This window comes from Heteronotia binoei, chromosome 8 (assembly GCF_032191835.1).
Source record: "Heteronotia binoei isolate CCM8104 ecotype False Entrance Well chromosome 8, APGP_CSIRO_Hbin_v1, whole genome shotgun sequence".
Taxonomy (NCBI): Eukaryota; Metazoa; Chordata; class Lepidosauria; order Squamata; family Gekkonidae; genus Heteronotia; species Heteronotia binoei.
In genome coordinates this window covers 9,909,251-9,932,749 of record NC_083230.1, presented here as the reverse complement: position 1 = coordinate 9,932,749, position 23,499 = coordinate 9,909,251, and the positions used below count along the sequence as shown (strand labels likewise).

General features: G+C 46.1%; 1 protein-coding gene across 1 annotated transcript in view; it reads right to left on the bottom strand.

Annotated features, from left to right (window-relative positions):
* Positions 1-23,499, bottom strand: part of SLC2A13 (solute carrier family 2 member 13) — a 172,515-nt gene that overhangs the window by 114,466 nt on the left and 34,550 nt on the right. Inside the window, exon 3 of the mRNA XM_060244743.1 lies at positions 16,331-16,539. Coding sequence (XP_060100726.1) covers positions 16,331-16,539 — 209 coding nt within the window. The remainder of the gene's footprint in view (positions 1-16,330; positions 16,540-23,499) is intronic.

The window sequence follows — 23,499 nt, the reverse complement described above, 5'->3', positions numbered from 1 at the left end:
TGCCACTACCTTGTTCTCCACCAGAGGAAGGAAAGAGTGGAGGACAAACTAAATGGCGAGTAATTCCAGGAAGTTGATGTGGGAGTTCCACACCGCACACACAGAGGTACCCTGAAGGTGTGCTCCACATCCCCAGAGGGAGGCATCTGTGGTAAGAGTTTCTGTCAGTGTTGGAGGATGGAAGAAAACCCCTTCCAGAAGGTGTTCCTCCTGATCCCAACCCTGGTGTTCCTCCAACCCTTCCCTCCCTATCCTTCCGATATATAAGTTATATCGGAAGGATAGGGAGGGAAGGGTTGGAGGTGGGGTGGCTCTCTATGTCAGAGAGGATATACGGTCCAGTAAGACTGAGGTCAGAGAATTAGATTCACTTTTAGAAATGCTTTGGGTTGAAATAGAGGGCCCAAAAGGAAATTTAACTATGGGAGTTTCTTATCGCCCACCAAATCAAAAGAGAGAGGACGATTATAATATGATGGAAGGCTTAAAGATAGCGGCTAAACGTAAAAACTGTGTCGTAATATGTGATTTTAACTACCCGCAGATTGATTGGGTTAATATGTGTTCTGGTAGAGAGAAAGAGACTGAGTTTCTTGATGCTCTCAATGACTGTGCTATGGAGCAGATGGTCTCAGAACCTACCAGGGGTGGGGCGATCCTGGATTTAGTCCTAAGTAATGCCCAAGACTTGGTGAGAGATGTAAAAGTGATTGCGCTGCTTGGGAGCAGTGACCATAATGTTATTGATTTCACCGTTTGTATAAACAGGGAGTTGCCCAAAAAGACCGCCACAACCACGTTTAACTTTAAAAGGGGTAAATACACTGAGATGAGGAGGCATGTGAGGAGGAAACTGAAAGGAAAGGTAAATACGGTCAAAACCCTTGGGGAAGCTTGGACACTATTTAAAACTATAATCCTAGAAGCTCAGATAAAATACATACCACAAGTTAGGAAAGGCACAAACAGGTATAAGAAAAGGCCTACATGGTTAACAAACAAAGTAATGGAAGCTGTAAAAGGTAAGAAGGACTCCTTTAAGCAGTGGAAAACCAGTCCAAGTGAGATTAGTAAAAGGGAACACAGGCTGTGGCAAATCAAATGCAAGACTGTGATCAGGCAGGCAAAAAGGGACTATGAGGAGCATATTGCAAAAAACATAAAGACCAACAATAAAAATTTCTTCAAATATATTAGTAGGAAACCAGACAGGGAGTCAGTGGGGCCCTTGAATGACCATGGGGTAAAAGGATTACTGAAGGAGGATAGGGAAATGGCTGAGAAGCTGAATGAATTTTTTTGCCTCCGTCTTCACTGTGGAAGACGAGAACTTTTTGCCCGCCCCAGAACCACTAATTTTGGAAGGGGTGTTGAAAGACCTGAGTCAGATTGAGGTGACAAAAGAGGAGGTCCTACAAATGATAGACAAATTAAAAACTAATAAGTCACCGGGTCCGGATGGCATACATCTGAGAGTTCTGAAAGAACTCAAAGTTGAACTTGTGGATCTTCTAACAAAAATCTGTAATCTTTCATTGAAATCTGCCTCCGTTCCTGAGGACTGGAAGGTAGCAAATGTCACCCCCATCTTTAAAAAGGGTTCCAGAGGAGATCCGGGAAATTACAGGCCTGTCAGTCTGACTTCAATACCCGGAAAGTTGGTAGAAACCATTATCAAGGACAGAATGAGTAGGCACATTGATGAACACGGGTTATTGAGGAAGACTCAGCATGGGTTCTGCAAGGGAAGATCTTGCCTCACTAACCTGTTACATTTCTTTGAGGGGGTGAACAAACATGTGGACAAAGCAGACCCGATAGATGTTGTTTACCTTGACTTCCAGAAAGCTTTTGATAAAGTTCCTCATCAAAGACTCCTTAGAAAGCTTGAGAGTCATGGAGTAAAAGGACAGGTCCTTTTGTGGATCAAAAACTGGCTGAGTAATAGGAAGCAGAGAGTGAGTATAAATGGGCAGTCTTCGCAGTGGAGGGCGGTAAGCAGTGGGGTGCTGCAGGGCTCGGTACTGGGTCCCATGCTCTTTAACTTGTTCATAAATGATTTATAGTTGGGAGTGTGCAGCAAAGTGGCCAAGTTTGCGGATGACACTAAATTGTTCAGGGTGGTGAGAACCAGAGAGGATTGTGAGGCACTCCAAAGGGATCTGTTGAGGCTGGGTGAGTGGGCGTCAACGTGGCAGATGCGGTTCAATGTGCCCAAGTGCAAAGTAATGCACATTGGGGCCAAGAATCCCAGCTACAAATACAAGTTGATGGGGGTGTGAACTGGCAGAGACTGACCAAGAGAGAGATCTTGGGGTCGTGGTAGATAACTCACTGAAAATGTCAAGACAGTGTGCATTTGCAATAAAAAAGGCCAACACCATGCTGGGAATTAGTAGGAAGGGAATAGAAAACAAATCAGCCAGTATCATAATGCCCCTGTTTAAATCGATGGTGCAGTCTCATTTGGAGTACTTGGTGTACAGTTCTGCTCGCTGCACCTCAAAAGGGATATTATAGCATTGGAGAAAGTCCAGAAAAGGGCAACTAGAATGATTAAAGGGCTGGAACACTTCCCCTATGAAGAAAGGTTGAAACGCTTGGGACTCTTTAGCTTGGAGAAACGTCGACTGCGAGGTGACATGATAGAGGTTTACAAGATAATGCATGGGATGGAGAAAGTAGAGAAAGAAGTACTTTTCTCCCTTTCTCACAATACAAGAACTCGTGGGCATTCGATGAAATTGCTGAGCAGCCAGGTTAAAACGGATAAAAGGAAGTACTTCTTCACCCAAAGGGTGATTAACATGTGGAATTCACTGCCACAGGAGGTGGTGGCGGCCACAAGCATAGCCACCTTCAAGAGGGGTTTAGATAAAAATATGGAGCAAAGGTCCATCAGTGGCTATTAGCCACAGTGTGTGTATGTATAAAATTTTTTGCCACTGTGTGACACAGAGTGTTGGACTGGATGGGCCATTGGCCTGATCCAACATGGCTTCTCTTATGTTCTTATGTTCTTATCCCACCATGAGAGGGAAAGGAGAACCTGCTCTGGTATTGACAGGAGCACAGTTTGCGGATGTTTCACTGGATTGAAGTGGGCCAACCATAACTATAGTGGTCTCATTTGCAACTTGGTGTACCGGATGACAGATGTAGTGGCAGCCATAAGACCCAAAAGATGCTGAATGGTATAAGCTGAGACCAGCATTGTCAATGTTATCGCCTGGACAAGGTGGTGAAGAATGTTGGGCCTGAGGGGTGGGAGGAAGGCCTTGGCAACAACTGAGGGTTTGGGGTGGTTCCAATAAAATGAACTCTCTGTGATGGTTTCAGGTTGGATTTCTTGAGGTTCACTTGAAAGTCCAGGTCCAATAGGAGGGCTAGCATCCATTGAATGTCGTGAGTAGCTGTTCTGAGTTGGCCAGCAGTAACCAATAATCTATATAGGGAAAGATCATGATTGCTTGAAGATGCAGATGGGCGGCCACCACTACCATCGTCTTTGTGAACAGCTATGGAGCAGTGGATATTCCAAAGGGGAGAGCAGTATACTGATAATGGTGGTCCCTGACTGCAAAGTGTAGGAAAATTCTGTGGATAGGTGAAAAAACGCATCCTGGAGATCTATAGTCGCCATGTAGCATCCCTTAAAAAGCAGGGGTAGGATTTGTGTTAGGAACATGAGGAACTTCTTCAGCAAGATGAACTCATTTAGAGCTCTGAGGTCCATGGTTGGTCTGAGACTTCCATCTTTTTTGGGCATGGTGAAGCAACAGGAGGAGACCCTGTGACCCTGCTCTGCAGGAGGCACAGGTTCTATGGCCCCTTTGTTTAGAAGAGATGAGACTTCATCCCAAAGTACTGCTAATGGATGGGTGATGACTACCTTTGGTAGAGGTGGTAAAGTGTGGAACTCGATTGCATACCTCTGGGCAATGATGGATACAACCAACCAGTCTGTGGTAATTTGTTGCCAGGATGGTAGGTAAAGGTGGAGGTGGATTTAAGAAGACTGTGGATGGAAGTGTGGTGGATCAACTCGGAAGGAGTCAAACACTCTGCTTGGGACCCTTGGATGTTTTTGTCTTGGACTGGTGTTGCGATCCTGAAAACTTGGATTTTGGCAGATATGTCCTCTGATTGGAGCTATAGGATCAGGACCAGCAAGATTGGTCAGAGAGCTTCTATTAGAAGAACATTGGGACTAAGATTGTGACCATGACCTGGATTTGTAGTGCTTAGAGGATGCAGCTATGCTCAGATTTCTGGATGCCTTCAGACTCTTGTCCATGTCCTGCAGGACAATATCTGTGGTGGCATGGAAAAGGCCAGCACCATCGAACAGAAGGTCTTCTACGGTGGATTTGGTATCAGGTGTCAAAGACGCAGAGAGCAGCCAAGAGTGTCTCTGGAGTGTGACAGCAGAAGTGAGCGTTTTGGTGAAAGTTTCCAAATTCCGCTTAACAGAGGTGGATTGTGTTGAGACTGTCGCTCATGTTCTTCTCCAGTGTCCTCTCTATTTGGCATCCTGCAGGATCTTTTATTCCCCTTATTGGCCCAAATTTTAGAGACCTCTGATTATTTTAAGGTGCTTTTTTTGCTTGATCATTCTGATTCGAAAATAATTGAATTAATATCAAAGTTTCTTTATAGAGCTATGGTTACTCGTCACGATAAGTAGTACTACGTATCAGGTTTCGCTATGTTGCTACTTTGTTTTTATCTTGTAATTCTAATTTTATTCTGTACGGATTTTGTACTCTCCTAATCTGTAACCTGGCCAACCCTCTACTTTATATTTTTATATATACCAATAACGGCTTCACCTGCTGCTTGGATATAAGAATGCCCTCTTTTTGGATTTTCTGGATCTTTGCCTTGACTTCCTCTAGAATGGAAAGAAAGACTTCCAAAAGTTGCTCCCATAGCATGTACTGGTAAACAGGTGAGATAATTTGCATTTTTGATGCCCAATGCCAAGGTAGAATAAAATTTTCAACTGAAGGAATCAAGCTTTTCTCCCTCCTTATCTGTTGAAGTAGAGGCTACATGTCTGCCCTTAGAAGAAGATGTTACTGCCAGTGAGTTGGGCCTGGGGTGGCAGAATAAGAATTCAGCATCCATCTTCTGCACCTTGTAAATATGGCTTAGTCTACGCAACAAGACTGCTGTAGAGACGGGCTTGTCCCAGGGAGCCTCTGCAATCTGAATAGAACTGTAGTCATTGGAAGTACGATCACCATGGAGGTGTCCTTCTGTACAATGTTGAATATTAAGTCTGTGACTTCCAGTTGCGGTTGCACAGTGGAAAGTCCCAGTGTGGTAGCAATCCATCTGATGAGGTCCCCATAAGATTTTAGGTCCTCTGAGGGAGAAATAGGCAGGTCTTCACTCACTGGTATGTGGGGGTGGGGGTGGTACCCAGGGCCAGGTCCAATGAAGTCGATTCCGACTCATCAGCAGATGAATGGACTGAATCCCCTTGATCAGAGTGTCCCCCTTCAGAAGGTGGCAGCAGAGGAGGTGGTTTGGGTGGTGGGACAGGGCTTTTGTCCTTAGATTTCAACTGCTGTGGACATTTTTTCAATGGGGCCCTCTGTTCCATTGGTGTGGAATGGATGGAAAGGGTGGAGTACTGGTCCCACAAAGAAGGCCAGTGACAGGAGCCATAGAGGTACTGGTATTGCCACTGGTCCCATGGATTTAATCTTGGGGGCAACAGCCAATGGAGTAGAAAGTGTGGATCCAGAACCTCCAGGTAACAGGGTCGATATGGATCTAATGGTTGGATCTGAATAGGTGCCTGGTGTGTTGGAGGTTTTGGCAGCAGTGGGTCTCAGATTGGAGAATCCACTCTGCTAGTCGAAGCCAATCTTGACGAGCATGGGCTCTGCTGGGTGAGGTCAATATCATCTCCTTCTGTCATAGTGAGATCAACAGTATAGTCATCTTTACCAGGGAGTTCATCCAATGAGTCAAAGTTTGAAAGATCTGTGTAGGGACTGAGGTTGAGGCAGTCAGGTCTGGTAGATGAGGTGTCACTTGGAGCAAGGTGGAACCATCGAAAGGGCTCTTTGAGGGCTTCCATTTGGCATGCTTGCTCTTTTCACCATGTGGCTTAAGGTATTTGTCTTTCTTCCAATTCTTGGCTGGGGAAGTCAAGGAGGACAACAAGGTCAATAGGGACCTTTTCAGTGCAGAGGCACCAGCATTAACCGAAGCAGATATAGCTGTCTACACAGATGCTGACAGGATCGACTTTGATGGTGTTGAAAGGTGGAGAGATGCTACCGCCAGCATAATAATAATAATAATAATTTTTATTTATATCCCGCCCTCCCCGCCGGAGCAGGCTCAGGGTGGCTCACAGACACGGAAGTACCATGATTACATTTAGTACATTATACGATAAAATACATTAAAATACGTTAAATAAATAATTAGTTAAAACCATTACAATTAAGGTGCCACAATGCGAACATATTAGATGTATATCAGATGGCTAGGTGTCATTTCAGGATTCAATCTTGTAGGCCATTTGAAAAAGGCTAGTTTTGCAGGCCCTGCGGAACTGATTATAGTCTCGCAGGGCTCGAACCTCGGCTGGTAGTTGGTTCCACCAATGAGGAGCTGCCACCGAGAAGGCCTGCTCCCGGGTGGTTTTCAATTTGGCCTCCCTTGGTCCAGGGATTTTTAAAAGATTTTGGGAGCTAGATCTCAGTGCTCTCTGGGGGATATATGGAGAGAGGCGGTCCCTAAGGTAGGCAGGTCCTCGGCCATATAGGGCTTTAAAGGTCATAACCAGCACCTTGTAACAGCACTGTGCCTGTTAGAGCCGATTTCCCCCCCAGGGTTTGTGGGTAAGAGCTGACTCTAGCAAAGCCGCACAAAGGCAGGCTGCTCAGTTCTTCCAGGTTTGTTTTCTGAACTTTAGACAATGCAGACACATATCAGTCGGAGACAAAATGAGTGCCTGTCTGTGGGTGTACGTTTGTGAGTGTAAGTCAACGGCCCAGAGGTGGGGGGGGGGGGATGGGGTTAAAAAATGGAGAAAACTATCCTACTATACTACCATTCTACTACTACTAACAAGAAGAAGAAGAATTGCAGATTTATACCCCACCCTTCTCTCTGAATCAGAGACTCAGAGCAGCTCACAATCTCCTTTATCTTCTCCCCCCACAACAGACACCCTGTGAGGTGGGTGGGGCTGGAGAGGGCTCTCACAGCAGCTGCCCTTTCAAGGACAACCTCTGCCAGAGCTATGGCTGACCCAAGGCCATTCCAGCAGGTGCAAGTGGAGGAGTGGGGAATCAAACCTGGTTCTCCCAGATAGGAAGACGACTGCAGATCTATACCCTGCCCTTCTCTCTGAATCAGAGTCTTAGAGTGGCTCACAATCTCCTTTACCTTCCTCCCCCACAACAGACACCCTGTGAGGTGGGTGGGGCTGGAGAGGGCTCTCACAGCAGCTGCCCTTTCAAGGACAATCTCTGCCAGGGCTATGGCTGACCCAAGGCCATTCCAGCAGCTGCAAGTGGAGGAGTGGGGAATCAAACCTGGTTCTCCCAGATAGGAAGACAACTGCAGATCTATACCCCACCCTTCTCTCTGAATCAGAGACTCAGAGCGGCTCACAATCTCCTTTACCTCCCTCCCCCACAACAGACACCCTGTGAGGTGGGTGGGGCTGAGAGGGCTCTCACAGCAGCTGCCCTTTCAAGGACAACCTCTGCCAGAGCTATGGCTGACCCAAGGCCATTCCAGCAGCTGCAAGTGGAGGAGTGGGGAATCAAACCCGGCTCTCCCAGATAAGAGTCCACGCACTTAACCACTATACCAAACTAACAACAAAAAAACTACAATAACTTTTTCGTTATTGTTGTTTAGGGAGCTAAAGACTATGAAAGAATACACTTATCAGAGCTGGAGAGATATCCTCTTGTGCACACAGCCAGAAGAGAACTGGAAGGATACTGGTGCCCATCCTCTGGGCATGTGTGGCAGAGTTCCCAAGCATGCCCAGTATCACGGGGCAAAAATCCTCACCTGGAGCTTTAGAATCACCATCAGAGTTGACGCAGGCACTGTCTATCCCAATAGTGTGAAGCACAGAAACCATAAAGAAGATCTGCAGTTTCTCAACAGGCTGCCCTTACGTCTCAAAATAATAAATACAACCAGAACCTGTGTGAAAGTAGGCTATATAAAGTAACCACCGGACACAATGAAACTTTCACACAAAGCGTGTAAATATGCGTTTTAGTGCAAATTAAACACAACAAAACGAAGGAACACTAAACATTCAATACTTGACATTTTTCCACAAAGTCTCTCAACAGTCTTAGAATGTTAGACTTGATGAAGACGCGGGTGAAGTCTTTAATTCCTTAGTGTTCAACTTGTGATTGTACTGAGAGATTAAGGAACTGCTTTTAAAAGGACTCCTCGCGGTTTCGCTTTCTTCCTCAGCCTCCTTCTCCCGACATTTCACGGAGCTGTTACCATACAACGTAAAGAAAATATTTGTGTAATAAAGCAACTATTAATCAACGCTAGAAAAAGGATGCACGGTTACCCACAGCTCTACTCTTTACGACATGGATCAACATATGCTCTGATCTGCTGCTACCGGCTCTCGCGGTTTCCATTCTACAGAGCTCATTAAATTGCCAAGAGGTGCATATTCTTAAAGAGATATAGTACCAGACTCATGTTACAGACAATGGTGAAGCAGCATTAAATAAACAGTGCTAGTAATTTTTTGCAGAACAGATTGCTCTAGTTAAAACCTGGCTGCTCTTATTTCCCTGATGCTGTTATACAATGGTAATTAACTTAATAATTCTGAGCAAAAACTTAACTAAAAGGACAAAGAAACTGATGCTGTATAAAAGGCTCTTATAAAAATGAGGAAAAATCTATTGCCAAGTTCATACTATCAGGTGCGATAGTTTGTAACCTATATATCCAGATACTTTCTTGTTGTAGTAGCATCTTCTCAACATTTTCTTTGACATTTTCCATTTGTGGAAAAATTTCAAGTATTAAATGTTTAGTGTTCCTTAGTTTTGTTATGGGGTCTCAAAATGGCTGCTGTGTAGCCCAGCCGGAGGTCTACTTTCCTTGAGGGCTCACAGCACTCTCCACCCTTCTTTCTCCCTTGGCAGGAAATATCCCCAAATTCTCCTTCCTGCCTAGGTACTGGACACTTTTTCCATAGAGCACTCTGGGAAGAAAAGCCCCAGAGCATGTCTGAAAATTCCTGTTTTTGTCCTGATCTCTCTAGCAAATAACTCCATCCTCTGTGGTAAAGGAGGGGAGGGGAGAGAGAGAGCAGTCTGCTGCCCCTTTGAGCTGCAAGATGACACCCTTCCACAAGGAAAAAAACAGTCCCTTTTTAAAAGTAAGTTCCAAAAAGGAAGGCATTTTGTCATACTCCCCACCTAAGAGCTCCAGGACCAGCAAGGAAATTGAGTGCGTATTACATTGATCCAGCTTCAATTGTTTCGATTAATGCCTTCTCAATGCCATCAGATGTGCCTGATTGGCTTCCAGTTACTCATGAAGAAGTTAATGAGCTTATTAATTATCTCAAACCTAATAAGGCCCTAGGTCTAGTTCAGGGGTGTCGATCTCACTTATTATGAGGGCTGGATCTGACATAAATGAGACCTTGTTGGGCTGCGCTGAGTCGGGCCAGGCCACGTGTGTACCTACTTAAGATTAGGTAGCAGATATATAAACTTTTTAAAGGACACAGACAAACATGACTGAAGATGTTTTAAAAATTAAAACTTAAAATAAAACATGCTTAAAGGTGCTTTCTTTGTATTTCTCCTATGGGATCCAGAAACTGGGCAAAGAAAGCTCTGGCTCTTTCCCTCCCTCCCCAGGGGACCAGGAGGGGAGGAGCCTCAGCCAATGGAGAAAAATCGAGGTTTTGCTCTGTAGCTCCTGTGCGGTTGAGCAAGCCTCGCAAAGCAAGCTGAGATGCAAAAGGAAGCAAGAGAGAGGGAGAAGGAAGCAGACAAGAGCCAGTTGCTCGGGGGGGCTGATAAAAGCCCTCCGGGGGCCTGATTCAGCTCCAGGGCTGTATGTTTGACACCCCTGGTCTAGATGATATCCTGGCAGAGCTTTTGAAGACCAATATTGAATGGTGATCTAATTCTCTTGCCTATCTTTTTACATTGATTAATAAATATGCCATTCTCCCTGACTCCTAATTGAATCCTATAATAGTCCCCTTTTTAAAAAAGGGTAATCCTAATAATATTGATAATCATAGACCAATTAGCCTTTTATCCATTCTAGGGAAGCTTTATGATAAACATCTTCTTAAAAAATTGTCTGAATGGATGTCCAAGCATAACTAACGAGGCAAAGAACAAATTGGTTTTAAGGCAAACCATTCCACGCTGGATCACAGTTCCACTCTAGCCTTTCTAGTTGAGAAATATCTTCACTACCCAGGTAGAAAGTTCTATGCAGCTTCATAAAGCTTTTGATTCCATTAACAGGCCCCTATTATGAGAAAAACTGCACAAACTGGGCATTGACCAACGCCTTTCATTTTTGCTTCGCAAATTGCATTCAGGAAACACCTGCCAGGTTAGATTCGATGGGAGACGGTCCCTTACACATAAATTCTCCGTGACTTAAGGGTGTTAAACAAGGATGTGTCCTGTCCTCCCCCCTTAATTTATTTCTCTCAGATCTACCTTCTTGCTTAGCTAAAATAGATGGCCACCCTCCTAAATTGAACACGTTTTTGGTCCCTATTTTATTACACGCTGATGATGCAGTGATTCTTTTTGTGATTCTTATCAGAGTTTACTAGTTACTGCAGACAGAACTTTACTTTCTGTTAATTATGACAAGACAAAAATATTGGTCTCGGAAGTGTTTTAGCTGGGGAATACAACAACCTTTATTGGCATAACAGCATAGATGTGCACAATCAGCAAGGGAGAAAACATATATTACCCCAACATTTGAAACATTCCTCTCCTCTCAGAAGCACAGCACAGATATTTAGCCAGTCTCAATAATCTCAGGGTTACGAGAGGACAATAGGACGAGAGTCTCCAGCTTTTTTTTTCAGCTGGAGAATAGAGGGCAGAGAAATTTAACAGGTCAAATTGTTTGGATACGTTGATGTTTTGTTTCAATAGAACCTCAAATGGTGCTGCCATAGGGAGCGTTCTCTTAATTTGGGCAGGAATAGGATCACAGCTATAACACGGTTTTTTTCCATCAAAGAGGTAACCAATTTGTTCCAGCTGCCCTGTGGGTTTCCCAGGCCACAGTTATCTCACATCTGCTGTATGGGTTCCCTGTGTGGATCCAGAATTTCTTTAAAGAGGTTGAAAACATTAATGCTATCTTCCAGCGGAGGATTCTTGGTCTACCTAATTCTGTCATTTATTTCGACCTCTGTGCTGAACTAGGACTGCATCTTATCAAATCGCGGGCATGATAATCTGCTTTGCCCTCATTTTAATCCCCCTTCCAGTAGTCATGTTGCTCTCCTCCTTGCAGACCCTTACAGCTCAACATGTTCACGATTTACAGTGTCCAAAATTAAATCCATCGGAATTGATCTAGATTCCCTGGCCAATTCTGATGAAAGGGCCATATTTCAGGTTGTCTGAAGGAAGATCTGGGATATTGAAACCCAAATAATCAAGGCTGGAGTTTGCTCCTCACCTTATTTTGGGCCCTTTTTCATGCAAGATTCTATGGCACAGTATTTTTCCAACCTGACAAATCCCTTACATCGCAGAGCCGTTACGCTTGCCAGATTTAATCTTTTCCCTTCGGATGTCTTGAAAGGCAGATATAAGGGTATTCCTTATCAGGAAACAGTTTGCTCCTGCCTCTTTAAGGAACCTGATTCCGTACAACATATTTTTTTTCGTTGCTCTCATTACTCTTCTCCACCCCGCTACTGGATTTATCCTCTTCTCCCCTCTTCAAAATCTTTGACTAATGATAATTTAGCCTTTTTGTTATCTGACAAGTCCCCTGCAATAACTGCATCTGTGGTTGAGTTCCTGTCATGTGTATGGAAGTTAAGGACTACAGAATACAAAATATAGATTTATTCTGACTGACTGCTCTTATAATAAAAATAATAATAATAGATTTTATTTATATCCCGCCCTCCCCGCCTAGGCGGCTCAGGGCGGCTAACAGCATTTTATACATTTACATTGATAAAAAATTGTGAATTTAACAGTTAAAAATTAGACATATAAAAACCCGTTAATAGATTAAAATACATAATTTAAGTTAATTTAAGTTTATCTGGCAGTAGTAGTGGTTAATTCTGTGACGCTGATTCTGCCAGTTTAAATGGTTCGATAATAGTGTAGGTGGCGGATCCTTTATTCACAGCAATTCAGCAGTCGATGTCGATATACGCTTGTTTGAAAAGGACGGTCTTGCAGGCCCTGCGGAACTGGTCCAGGTTCCTTTTTAATTTCTTCCTTTTTAATTCCAGTGGGTTCTGGTTGGTGGTGACCTTCCTTACATTTTTAGGTGTCTAGTTCTTGAACTGTTTATCCCTGTTTTATTGTATTATTACGCCATTAAAGGTTTGTTTGACTGATTGAGTTCCAGGAAAGGAGAAGCACTCATTCACTGTGCAAGTGAGAATTTTAGCTCCTCTAAAATGGGGATGTTTTCTCCTGCCTGCCTAAAATTCAGGGATTTCTGTTTTCAGAAGGATGCCAAGGAGGGGAAGGCAGAAACAGGTTTATAGAAAAACAGAATTTATTATGCAACTGAAATTCCCAGAACACCAAACTATAAATCAAAGACTAAATGGAAAACCAAGTGTCATTTAAGTTAAGTTGTATGATGGGGATCTGAAATATATCATTTAGAGAGGTTTTTTTTTAGGGAAAATTCAGGTACAGATTAATCAATCCATCGGAATTTAAATCTTTTCTGACCTTCATATCATGCACTATGTGTAAGTATTTTAAAACATATTTGTGGCCAGGATGGGGTAAAAAAAATGAGAGAGAGAAATGCAGAACAAAAGTACCCCTGCTGTTTCCAACAATTAATTGTAATCTGTGAATGCGTCAAAGAAGCTACAAAGTTTTCTTAGACCAGGGGTGGCCAAACTTGCATAATGTAAGAGCCATATCGAATAAATGTCAGATGTCTAAGAGCCACTAGACACGAACATCAGATGTTTGAGAGCCACAAGGAAGAAAGGAAGGTAAATAGATGGGGAGAGGTGGAAAGAAAGCAACTTCAAATTTAAATTAATCCTCCAAGATAGCCAGTGGGGCAGTGGAGGCTTCGAGAGCCACACAATATGTATGAAAGGGCCACATGTGGCTCTCGAGCCACAGTTTGGCCACTCCTGTCTCACTGCCTGCTCCCCTGAACTCCTCAGGGGGCCCTAGGTGTGTGCGCGTGTGCACACCCCAGGCTGGGCTGCCTGCCGCTGCCACCCCCTCCCTCCAGCCCTGCAATGCGGTGCCACACTCCATCACCCCTCCCCTCCCCCTCCAGCCCTGCAACGCTCCTTTCCGGAACCAGAAGTGAGGGAGAGTGAAGCCTCCTCCAGCTCTCAGATGCCTGGCCGCGATGAAGAAGGCAGGACTGGGGCTAGCGGTGCTCCTTTGAGCGTGACCTTGGGCTGGGAGGGTGAGGCAGGGTGCGGAAGGCGGCCCACTTTCGCCCGGTGGACAAATGGCAGTAGCGACAACTGTCAAGTCAGTAGATTCAATAATGAGTCTTCGTTGAAACAAAGTAACTAGTTTATTGATATCATGGTTCTCGACTACAGTAAGATTGAAAGACTAAAGATCATACAGTAGAATGCAATGATATAAGGTATACGTCAAAGGGATTCTTGAGGGAGGGGTACTATGCAGGGCACATTCACACATTGATGTTACAATTTCTTTCTCAGGCCTGGTTTGGCCTTGGGCGTCTCTGCCTCCAACCTCCCCCGGTGCCAAGCCTGAGAAGGTGCAGGTAACTTGTTCACATATTCCCATTTCAAAGCAACACTACATAACAAAGGAGAGGAGGGGGGTGAGGAGAGTTCCAGCTAGCAGCAATGGAATACAGTATGGCTTTACCCGGGATGCTTTTCTCCTGAACCAGTGACTGGGTGCAGGCTTGACCAGAGTTATGAGCAGACTTGACAACAATGATGGCGGCAGCGGGTTGAAATCAGGCATTTGTCTGGGTGCCGGGGGAAGCCCAATTCGGCAGCCCACTCCCAGTGCCCTGGGTAAATGCCTAGTGGCCCTGAGTCTGTCACAACATGTCAAACAAAGGGTGCAATCATTCAGTGGATTTGATCCACCATAGCCATTCTCCACCCCTAGATTTAACATATGGGTGCACAAGCGCACATCTGTTCCTCATGGCGGGCTCATCATTACCCTGTTGTAGGACAAGTTGCCACCACATTAAAGAACCACTGGGAACTTCCTAGTGGAAAAGTTCCTGGCACACTTCAGTGATGCATTCCAGGCCATCTGATCAGTTGGGGTGCACCACGGACTTGCCACACATGTGCAGGAGCATTGTGAACACTCTTCTCAACACATATGTGGCCATGTGGAAGTTGGTGGCCTCCTGGGAGCTTTGTGATTGCTACAGCACGCCTTTTTTTAGGATTGGCTTTTTTCCAGCCAAGAGGCTGCCATGGTAAATTCCTTGTCTGATCCCACCCAAAGAGTAAGCAGCACTTCCAGCAAATGAATATCCAAATACAGCCAGATACAGCCAATATGTTCAAAGCTCCTCTACCAAGCACATAACAAACTCTGGAAAACACTTCCAATGTCTGCCTTTTTATTTAAACAAAAGAACTGCTTTTTGAAGGTTACCGTATTTTTTCGGACCATAAGACGCACTTCCCCCCCCCCAAAAAAGTGGGGGGGGGGGGAAAGTGTGTGCGTCTTATGGAGTAAAGGGACGATAGGACGTACCTTCCTCGGGGGGGGGGGGGCAATCCGCTGCCTCCGCCTCCGATCCCAGCGCTTCCCCCGCATCTGCTTGCCTGGCTCCAGCTCTGCTTCCAGCAAACACTGGGATCGCTCCATGCTGCCCCCACCACAAACCCAGCGCTTCGCGAGAGCTGGCTGCGGAGGGACGGTGTGCTTCCTCTGTGCCTGTCTGCCTGGCTCCAGCTCTGACGCTTACAGCAAGCGCCAGGATCGCTCCCTCCGCCCTCCAATCCTGGCGCTTGCTTTAAGCATCAGCTGGAGCCAGGCAGACAGGCACGGAGGAAGCACGCCGTCCCCTCCGCAGCCGGCGCTCGTGAAGCACTGGGTTTGCGGAGGGGGCGGGTGCTTCCTCCGTGCCTGTCTGCCTGGCTCCAGCTCTGATGTTTAAAGCAAACACCGGGATCGGAGGGCGGAGGGAGCGATCCTGGCGCTTGCTGTAAGCGTCAGAGCTGGAGCCAGGCAGACAGGCATGGAGGAAGCACGCTGCCCCCTCCGCAGCCGGCACTCGCAAAGCGCTGGGTTTGCGGTGGGGGCAGCGTGGAGCGATTCCAGTGCTTGCTGGAAGCAGAGCTGGAGCCAGGCAGGCAGGCAGGCGCGGGGGAAGCGCCGGGATCGGAGGCGGAGGCAGCGGATTGCCCCCCAGGAGGAAGGTGCCTCCTATGGTCCGGAGCGTCTTATGGATCGAAAAATGTGGTAAGCATCTTTTTTTTTTTGATAGACCAATTTCAAAAAAACATTTTAAGCAAACTATTGGTTCTCTTGGCAACTTGGTTCTCTTGGCTATAAAGACATGAGCACCAAAAAAGGGCAATCAGCAGTCTCTTGGGTATGAAATCTACTTTGTTTTCATGTCTCTGGTTGTAATTCAGTGTATATTTCCTGGGAATAAGCCCTATTTACACACTGGGATTCATGACTGAGTAAACACACATGGGATTACATCAGTAGTTACTATATGAGAAAATGTTCATTCAACCTAAATTTTGTAAAAAAAGCAGCTGCTACAAAGTCAGACCAATTTCACACTCACCTTACGCCACTCTCACTATCATCTTCTCCATGTGCTTTCTTCCAATTTCCCACTATCTGCCCCAGGGCTGCAGCAAGGATCGTCGTTTTCACACAGCAAACAGAAGCCACTAAAAACCAGTTTCTGTTTGCTGCACAAAAATGGTGATCCTCGCTGCAGCCCCGGGGCAGATTGTGGGAAATTGGAAGAAAGCCATGCTGAGAAGATGAACGTGAGAGTGGCGTAAGGTGGGTGCGAAATCAGTTTCAGTCTTAATTTGCTCCTTGTTAATAGTCACGCAATAAAACCAACTAAAATTCAGCCTTACCTGAACCAACTTCTTTTTCTTCCTCTTCAATGTTATTCTTGATACTATCATATTCTTCATCTATTGTTTGGTTACCCCGCATCCGAGACAGAACTCTACGTGCCTTCTGAGTTTGCCCTTTCTGAATAAGCCAGCGGGGACTTTCAGGAAGAAAGAGGAAGCCAAGAAACTGTATTACAGCTGGAATGGCTGAAAGGCCCAACATGTACCTGGAGGAGAGGAGGAAAATGTTCTAATGTAGATTTACAAAATTCTCTTCACCGTTTAACCTGCAAGAGTTTACAGTCTCATCCATCACCTGATGTACTTTTCTAAATAATAAGACGGAAGAACTCAGAATTCATAATGTTTGCCATAAGTAAGAGCAGAACAAGAAAAAGCGAAAGAAAACAGAGTTGCACTTACCTCTAACTGTTGTTAATCAGTGTCTTCTGTGCAGACAGACATTGCGAATGCGTCTGCACAGGCTGGCCATGGAACAATTTTTGTTCCTCCTTAAATGAATAACCAGAACCAATGCACAGGCTTTCCTGCTCAAGTCATCACATGCTACTGTGTTGGGTGCCCCCTTTCCTCAGCTCCTGCAAGGCCACTGCAACCTCCCACACAGCAAAAAGAAAAAAACCATGTGAGAGCTCACAGCAGGGCAGGAGGGAGGGAATGTGTGTCTCCACAGACAATGTCAAAGAACAACAGTTACAAGTAAGTGCAACTGTTTTTATCTTCTGTCTTTGATGCAGACCCACACTGGCTACCACATTAGCAAGACCCACATTAGCAAGCTACTCACCAAAGGAGGTGGGGTGAAGCTCTCACTGGAACACCTGAAGACTGAGACACCTGAAGAACTGCTTTGCCCACCTCCACATCTCTTCTGGCCTGCAGGTCCAAAGCATGATGCCTCACAAATGTGACCCCTGCCAACCAAGTCACTGCTTTGCAGATGTCTACAGGAGAAACCCTAATGTGGAACACATCCAAGGAACCCTGAGCCCAAGTGGACTATGAGGTCACCTTCAGCAGATAAGGCTTCGCCGCCACCTTGTAGCAGGAGTGGATGGCAGCAACTACCCACCAGAACTGGGATTGTGAAGAGGCAACCCTCCCTTTCTTTGGGCTCCAGTAGCACACAAAAAGTGCCCTATCATGGCAGAAAGGCTCATTCCTGTCAATGTAATATAATAGTGGCCTCCTAGCGTAGGTAGAGATTCTTGGCTTTAGACTCTGGGGATAGGAAGCATACCGGTAGCACAATTTCCTGTGCTAGGTGAAATTTGGACACCACCTTAGGGGGGAAAATCCAGGTTAGGATGAAACACCACCCTTTCATCAAAAAACTACCCTGAGGGCTGCTAATACCCTCCTAGCAGAAGAAGCTACCAGGAAGGCCACTTCCCTCAACAATAAAGTTAACAGACAACAGCCAAGGGCTCAAATTGAGGTTTCGTTCATTGCGCAACCACTAGCGGCAGAGACCACTGAGGGATGATGTAGGGGGTGGGCGGGGAGAAACACTGGATAGCCTTTTAAGAAAACACTAGGCCAGTTTACGGGAAATACCCCTCTACATCCTCATGATACGCCAAAATGGCTAGATCAGTCTTGACAGAGCACACAGCTAAACCCTCCTGTACTAATGAAAGTAAGTACTCCAAAACAAAAGGTAGTGGGCAGATGAAGGGAGACAACCCTCTGGGCAATGCCCAAGACTCAAAATACACTCATTTTCTATAACAGGAGTACCTCATAGAGGATTTCCAGGCCTGGATCCCATACCCTGGTGAAAATAACTGCCCTAGGGTTTGGATCCTTCATGCTGTGAGGTACAGTCATTACACATCGTGGTGCAACACTGGGCTCCTTGCCAGTAGATCTGAGACAGGGGGAAAGGTAATAAACTCAAAGCCTGCTAGGTGAAACAGCTCCAAAATCCAAATGTGGTGAGGCCAAAAGGGGACTTATCAGGATATATTGTGACCTTTCCACCACCAGTTTCCCTATCACCCTGCTCAGAAGGGGGAAAGGGAGGAATGCATAGAACAACATCCCCCCACCTCAGAATCTGGAATTCCTCTCCCAAGGAGGCTGAGTCGCTGCCCAATAGGGAGCAAAATTCTGAGGCTTTCCTTGACTTGGCTGTGGCAAAAAGATACACCTGAGGAAACCCGCAGGTCTCAAAGACTGTCCTGAGGCATTTGGACTGGATGGTTCACTTGTGATTGGTTCAGTACACCCTGCTCAGATTGTCTGCTACTGAGTTTAGGGCCCCAGCTGTGTAAATAGCCCTGGAGAATTCTCTGATGCTCATACCCATTTCCCAGGCTGCTATAGCTTCCATACAAAACCTCTCAGATCCTGTACCACCTTGTTTGTTGAAATTATACATGGTAGAGATATTGTCCATTTGAATTAGAACACTCTTGCCTCTAAGGATATCTGCAAAGGAGGTAAGAGCAAATCTTACTGCACATAGCTCCAGGATGTCGTGGTCCCTGCTAAGTTGGACACTGTGCCTGTACAGAAAAACCTTCACAATGAACCCCCCAATATGACAGCAAGAAGTCCATGATGGGGTGACTTGGGAGACCCAAACCCCAAGGTCTTGTGGCAACTTACAACATTAAAACCAACAAAGTAGAAACAACATAAAAACAAATAATATTAAATATTAACATTAAAATATCAAAACATTAAAATATGTAATAATAATAATAATTTTAATTTATATCCCGCCCTCCCCGCCAAGGCAGGCTCAGGGCGGCTCACAGACATGGAAAGTGTCATGAATTACAGTAAATACATTATACGATAAAATACAATAAAATACATTAAATAAATAGATTAATTAATTAAAACCATAACAGATAAGGTGCTATAATACAAAACGATGTATATCAGATGGCTGGATGTCATTTCAGGATTCAATCTTATAGGCCATTTGAAAAAGGATAGTTATCACCATACCACTATTAAAACAGCCCAAACATGTGGTTACCCTCCAAACCAAAGCTGCAACCTCTGCATACAAAGTCTATCCAGGGAGATAGTGGCTGTGGTTGATGCCATCAGGCCTACTTAATAGCATGTCTTCTGGAAGGAGACTGAGACATAGGAGGGCTCGCTCACCTTCCAGCCTGTATTCCATCCCAAGGATAGCAGGTATGGGGGCCAAGTGGAAACACTCGCCTCCGTCCTTGGTGTTGTGCAATGCCAGGTCCATAAACAATAACACCTCAGTCCTGCAGGATTTTTTAATCAGGCAGGACATGGGCCTGGCCTGTGTGATGGAGACATGGGTGCGAGACGGGGAGACAGCAGCTCTCTTCCAGGTTGCTCCACCTGGGTTCTCCGTCCTTCACCAGGCACGGACTAGCGGACAGGGGGAAGGGGTGGCGTTTTTCATACGGGAGGCTTGCTCCTTTATGGCACTCCCACCCCCAAAGATCAGGGGTATAGAGTGTGCTGGATTGATGTGGGATGCTGGGTAGAGTTTTGCAATCTGGTTGGTGTACCGTCCGCCTAATGCACCAGCCAGTGCCTTATCGTCCCTGATGGAGGCTGTGGCAGGCTGGGCACTGGAGTACCAGTTTATTGTCCTGGGTGACTTCAATGTCCATGCTGAGGACGCGGCCTCCACTCGGGCGACAGATCTGGTGTCTTCCATGGCAGCACTAGGACTCTCCCAATATGTAACAACATCCACGCATCAAGCTGGACACACATTAGACCTGGTCTTTGTGGCGGGAGTTGTAGTGGATCAGATTTCTGCTGCTGCAGTGCCATGGTCTAACCACTATGCCCTAAAGGTCCGTGTGAATACTTCACCTCTACCCCGTTTAGGCAGTGAGCAGGTTTTGGCTCGCCCATAAAGCCAGATGGACCCTATGCACTTTCAAATGGCTTTGCGGGATTCCTGGCTCTCTGGTGACTCGTTGGATGAGCTGGCAGAGACCCGGAATAACCAGCTCTAGGCAGCCATTGACGAGATCACTCCTTGATATCCTCTTCGACCCGGTCACGATCCGCGCCGTGGTATACCCCGGAGCTGCAATCGATGAAACGGCAACTAGGACAACTTGAGAGACAGTGGCGACGTACTCATGACAAAGCTACGAGAACATCTCATAGGTCATTTATGTGGACTTATGAGATGGCAGTCCGAACCACAAAGAAAACTTACTTTGAGACCCGGATTGCATCTGCAACTTCGCGCCCAGCACAATTATGTAGTGTAATTCAGTCACTGACAACCAAATGTTAGAGAATTGGAAATCAGCTGTGAGGCTTTTGCAAGTTTTTTTGCAGATAAGGTCTCGTCGCTCCAACCTGACCTCCCTGCCACAATTGATACAGTGAAAGAACTCGGGGCACCAAGCACGTCTTCTGGTCCATTTCTGGATTCCTTTGCCCCACTCAGCCTGGAGGAGGTTGACAGGATCCTTTTGGCTGTACGCCGTACGACCTGTGGGTTGAATCCATGCCCGTACTGGATTATAAAAGCTAGCCAGGCGGTCTTATGGGAACCACTACAGGTCATTGTCAACAGATCCCACACAGAAGGGATCTTTCCCATGCCCCTTAAAGAGGCTGTGGTCCACCACCTCTTGAAAAAACCATCTGCAGACCCAGCCGTATTGGCAAATTATTGGCCGGTGTCGAACCTGCCCTTTTTGGGCAAGGTCATAGAGCGGACAGTAGCGACTCAGCTACAGGGATTCCTGGAGGACACTTTCGCACTGGATCCATTCCAGTCAGGCTTTTGGCAGGGTCATGGGACAGAGACGGTTCTGGTTGCCCTCATGGATGAGCTCATGCGACATCTGGATCAGGGCGGCTCAGCTGTGCTGTTGCTATTAGATCTGTTGGCTGCATTTGATATGGTTGACCATCAGCTACTGTCTAGCCGCCTCGCCAACATGGAGATCCAGGGGTCAGCCTTACAATGGCCTCTTTTCTCCAAGGTTGGGGACAAAAGGTGGTCATAGGGGAAGAATCATCCCAAAGGCACCCGCTTATATGTAGTGTCCCACAGGGTGCGGTTCTATCCCCGATGTTATTTAACATCTATATGCGCCCCCTTGCCCAGATTGTCAGAAGGTATGGGCTGGGATGTCACCAATATGCAGATAACACCCAGCTCTATCTAATGATGGGTGGCCAGTCTGACTGTACCCCGGATAATCTAGACCTGGCTCTTCAAGCCGTAGCCTCTTGGCTCAGGCAGAGTCGGTTGAAGCAGAATCCGACGAAGACAGAGGTTCTCTATCTGGGTCGGGGTGGCCCAGAAAGGGAGATCCCTTTCCCAACTCTTGATGGGGTGCCACTGATACCGGCCCCTTCTCGAGTCCTCTTTGACAATAGAAGCTCAAGTTGCAGCCACTGCCAAATCCGTCTTTTTCCATCTCCGGCGGGCTCGGCAGTTGGCCCCTTTCCTGGAACACGACAACCTAGCAATGGTAATCCATGCCACTGTCACCTCGAGAATAGATCACTGTAATGCTCTCTACATGGGGCTACCCTTGACCCTAACTTGGAAACTACAGCTAGTGCAGAACGCAGTGGCGCGGCTGTTAATGAGGCTCCCTCAATGGGAGCACATTCAGCCAGTACTGAAAGAACTGCACTGGCTACCTATTGTGTTCTGAGTCCATTTCAAGGTGCTGGTATTGACCTTTAAAGCCCTATATGATTGGGGGCCTATCTATCTTTGGGACCACCTTTCTCCACATGTTCCCCAGAGAGCACTGCATTCAGGGATGCAACATCTACTATCCATCCCCAGACCAAGGGAGGCCAGGCTGTGTTTTACATGGTCTAGGGCCTTCTCAGTGGCAGCACCTGAAATGTGGAATGCCCTTCCGGAGGCCATAAGGGCCCTGTGAGACCTCTCCCAATTTCACAAGGCCTGCAAAATCGAGTTATTCCAACAGGCTTTTGGCACTTAAACCGGGAAAGGACTGCCACCTACACTACTGAGATATTGAACATAAGAACATAAGAGAAGCCATGTTAGATCAGGCCAATGGCCCATCCAGTACAACATTCTGTGTCACACAGCAGCCAAATACACACACACACACACTGTGGCTAATAGCCACTGATGGACCTCTGCTCCATATTTTTATCTAACCCCCTCTTGAAGGTGGCTATGCTTGTGGCCGCCACCACCTCCTGTGGCAGTGAATTCCACATGTTAATCACCCTTTGGGTGAAGAAGTACTTCCTTTTATCCGTTTTAACCTGGCTGCTCAGCAATTTCATCGAATGCCCACGAGTTCTTGTATTGTGAGAAAGGGAGAAAAGTACTTCTATCTCTACTTTCTCCATCCCATGCATTATCTTGTAAACCTCTATCATGTCACCCCGCAGTTGACATTTCTCCAAGCTAAAGAGCCCTAAGCGTTTCAACCTTTCTTTAATCATTCTAGTTGCCCTTTTGTGGACTTTTTCCAATGCTATAATATCCTTTTTGAGGTGCGGCGACCAGAACTGCACACAGTACTCCAAATGAGACCGCACCGTCGATTTATACAGGGGCATTATGATACTGGCTGATTTGTTTTCAATTCCCTTCCTAATAATTCCCAGCAAGGCGTTGGCCTTTTTTATTGCAAACGCACACTGTCTTGACATTTTCAGTGAATTATCTACCACGACCCCAAGATCTCTCTCATGGTCAGTCTCTGCCAGTTCACACCCCATCAACTTGTATTTGTAGCTGGGATTCTTGGCCCCAATGTGCATTACTTTGCACTTGGCCACATTGAACCGCATCTGCCACGTTGACGCCCACTCACCCAGCCTCAACAGATCCCTTTGGAGTGCCTCACAATCCTCTCTGGTTCTCACCACCCTGAACAATTTAGTGTCATCCACAAATTTGGCCACTTCACTGCTCACTCCCAACTCTAAATCATTTATGAACAAGTTAAAGAGCATGGGACCCAGTACCGAGCCCTGCGGCACCCCACTGCTTACGGTTCTCCACTGCGAAGACTGCCCATTTATACTCACTCTCTGCTTCCTATTACTCAGCCAGTTTTTGATCCACAAGAGGACCTACTACGGGTTTAACTGTTAGTAAAGGATAATCCTGCCTAGGTAGTTATTTAACAGCACCATAAAATGGTTTTAAAATGTTTTAATAGTTTTTATTGTTTGAAGTTTGA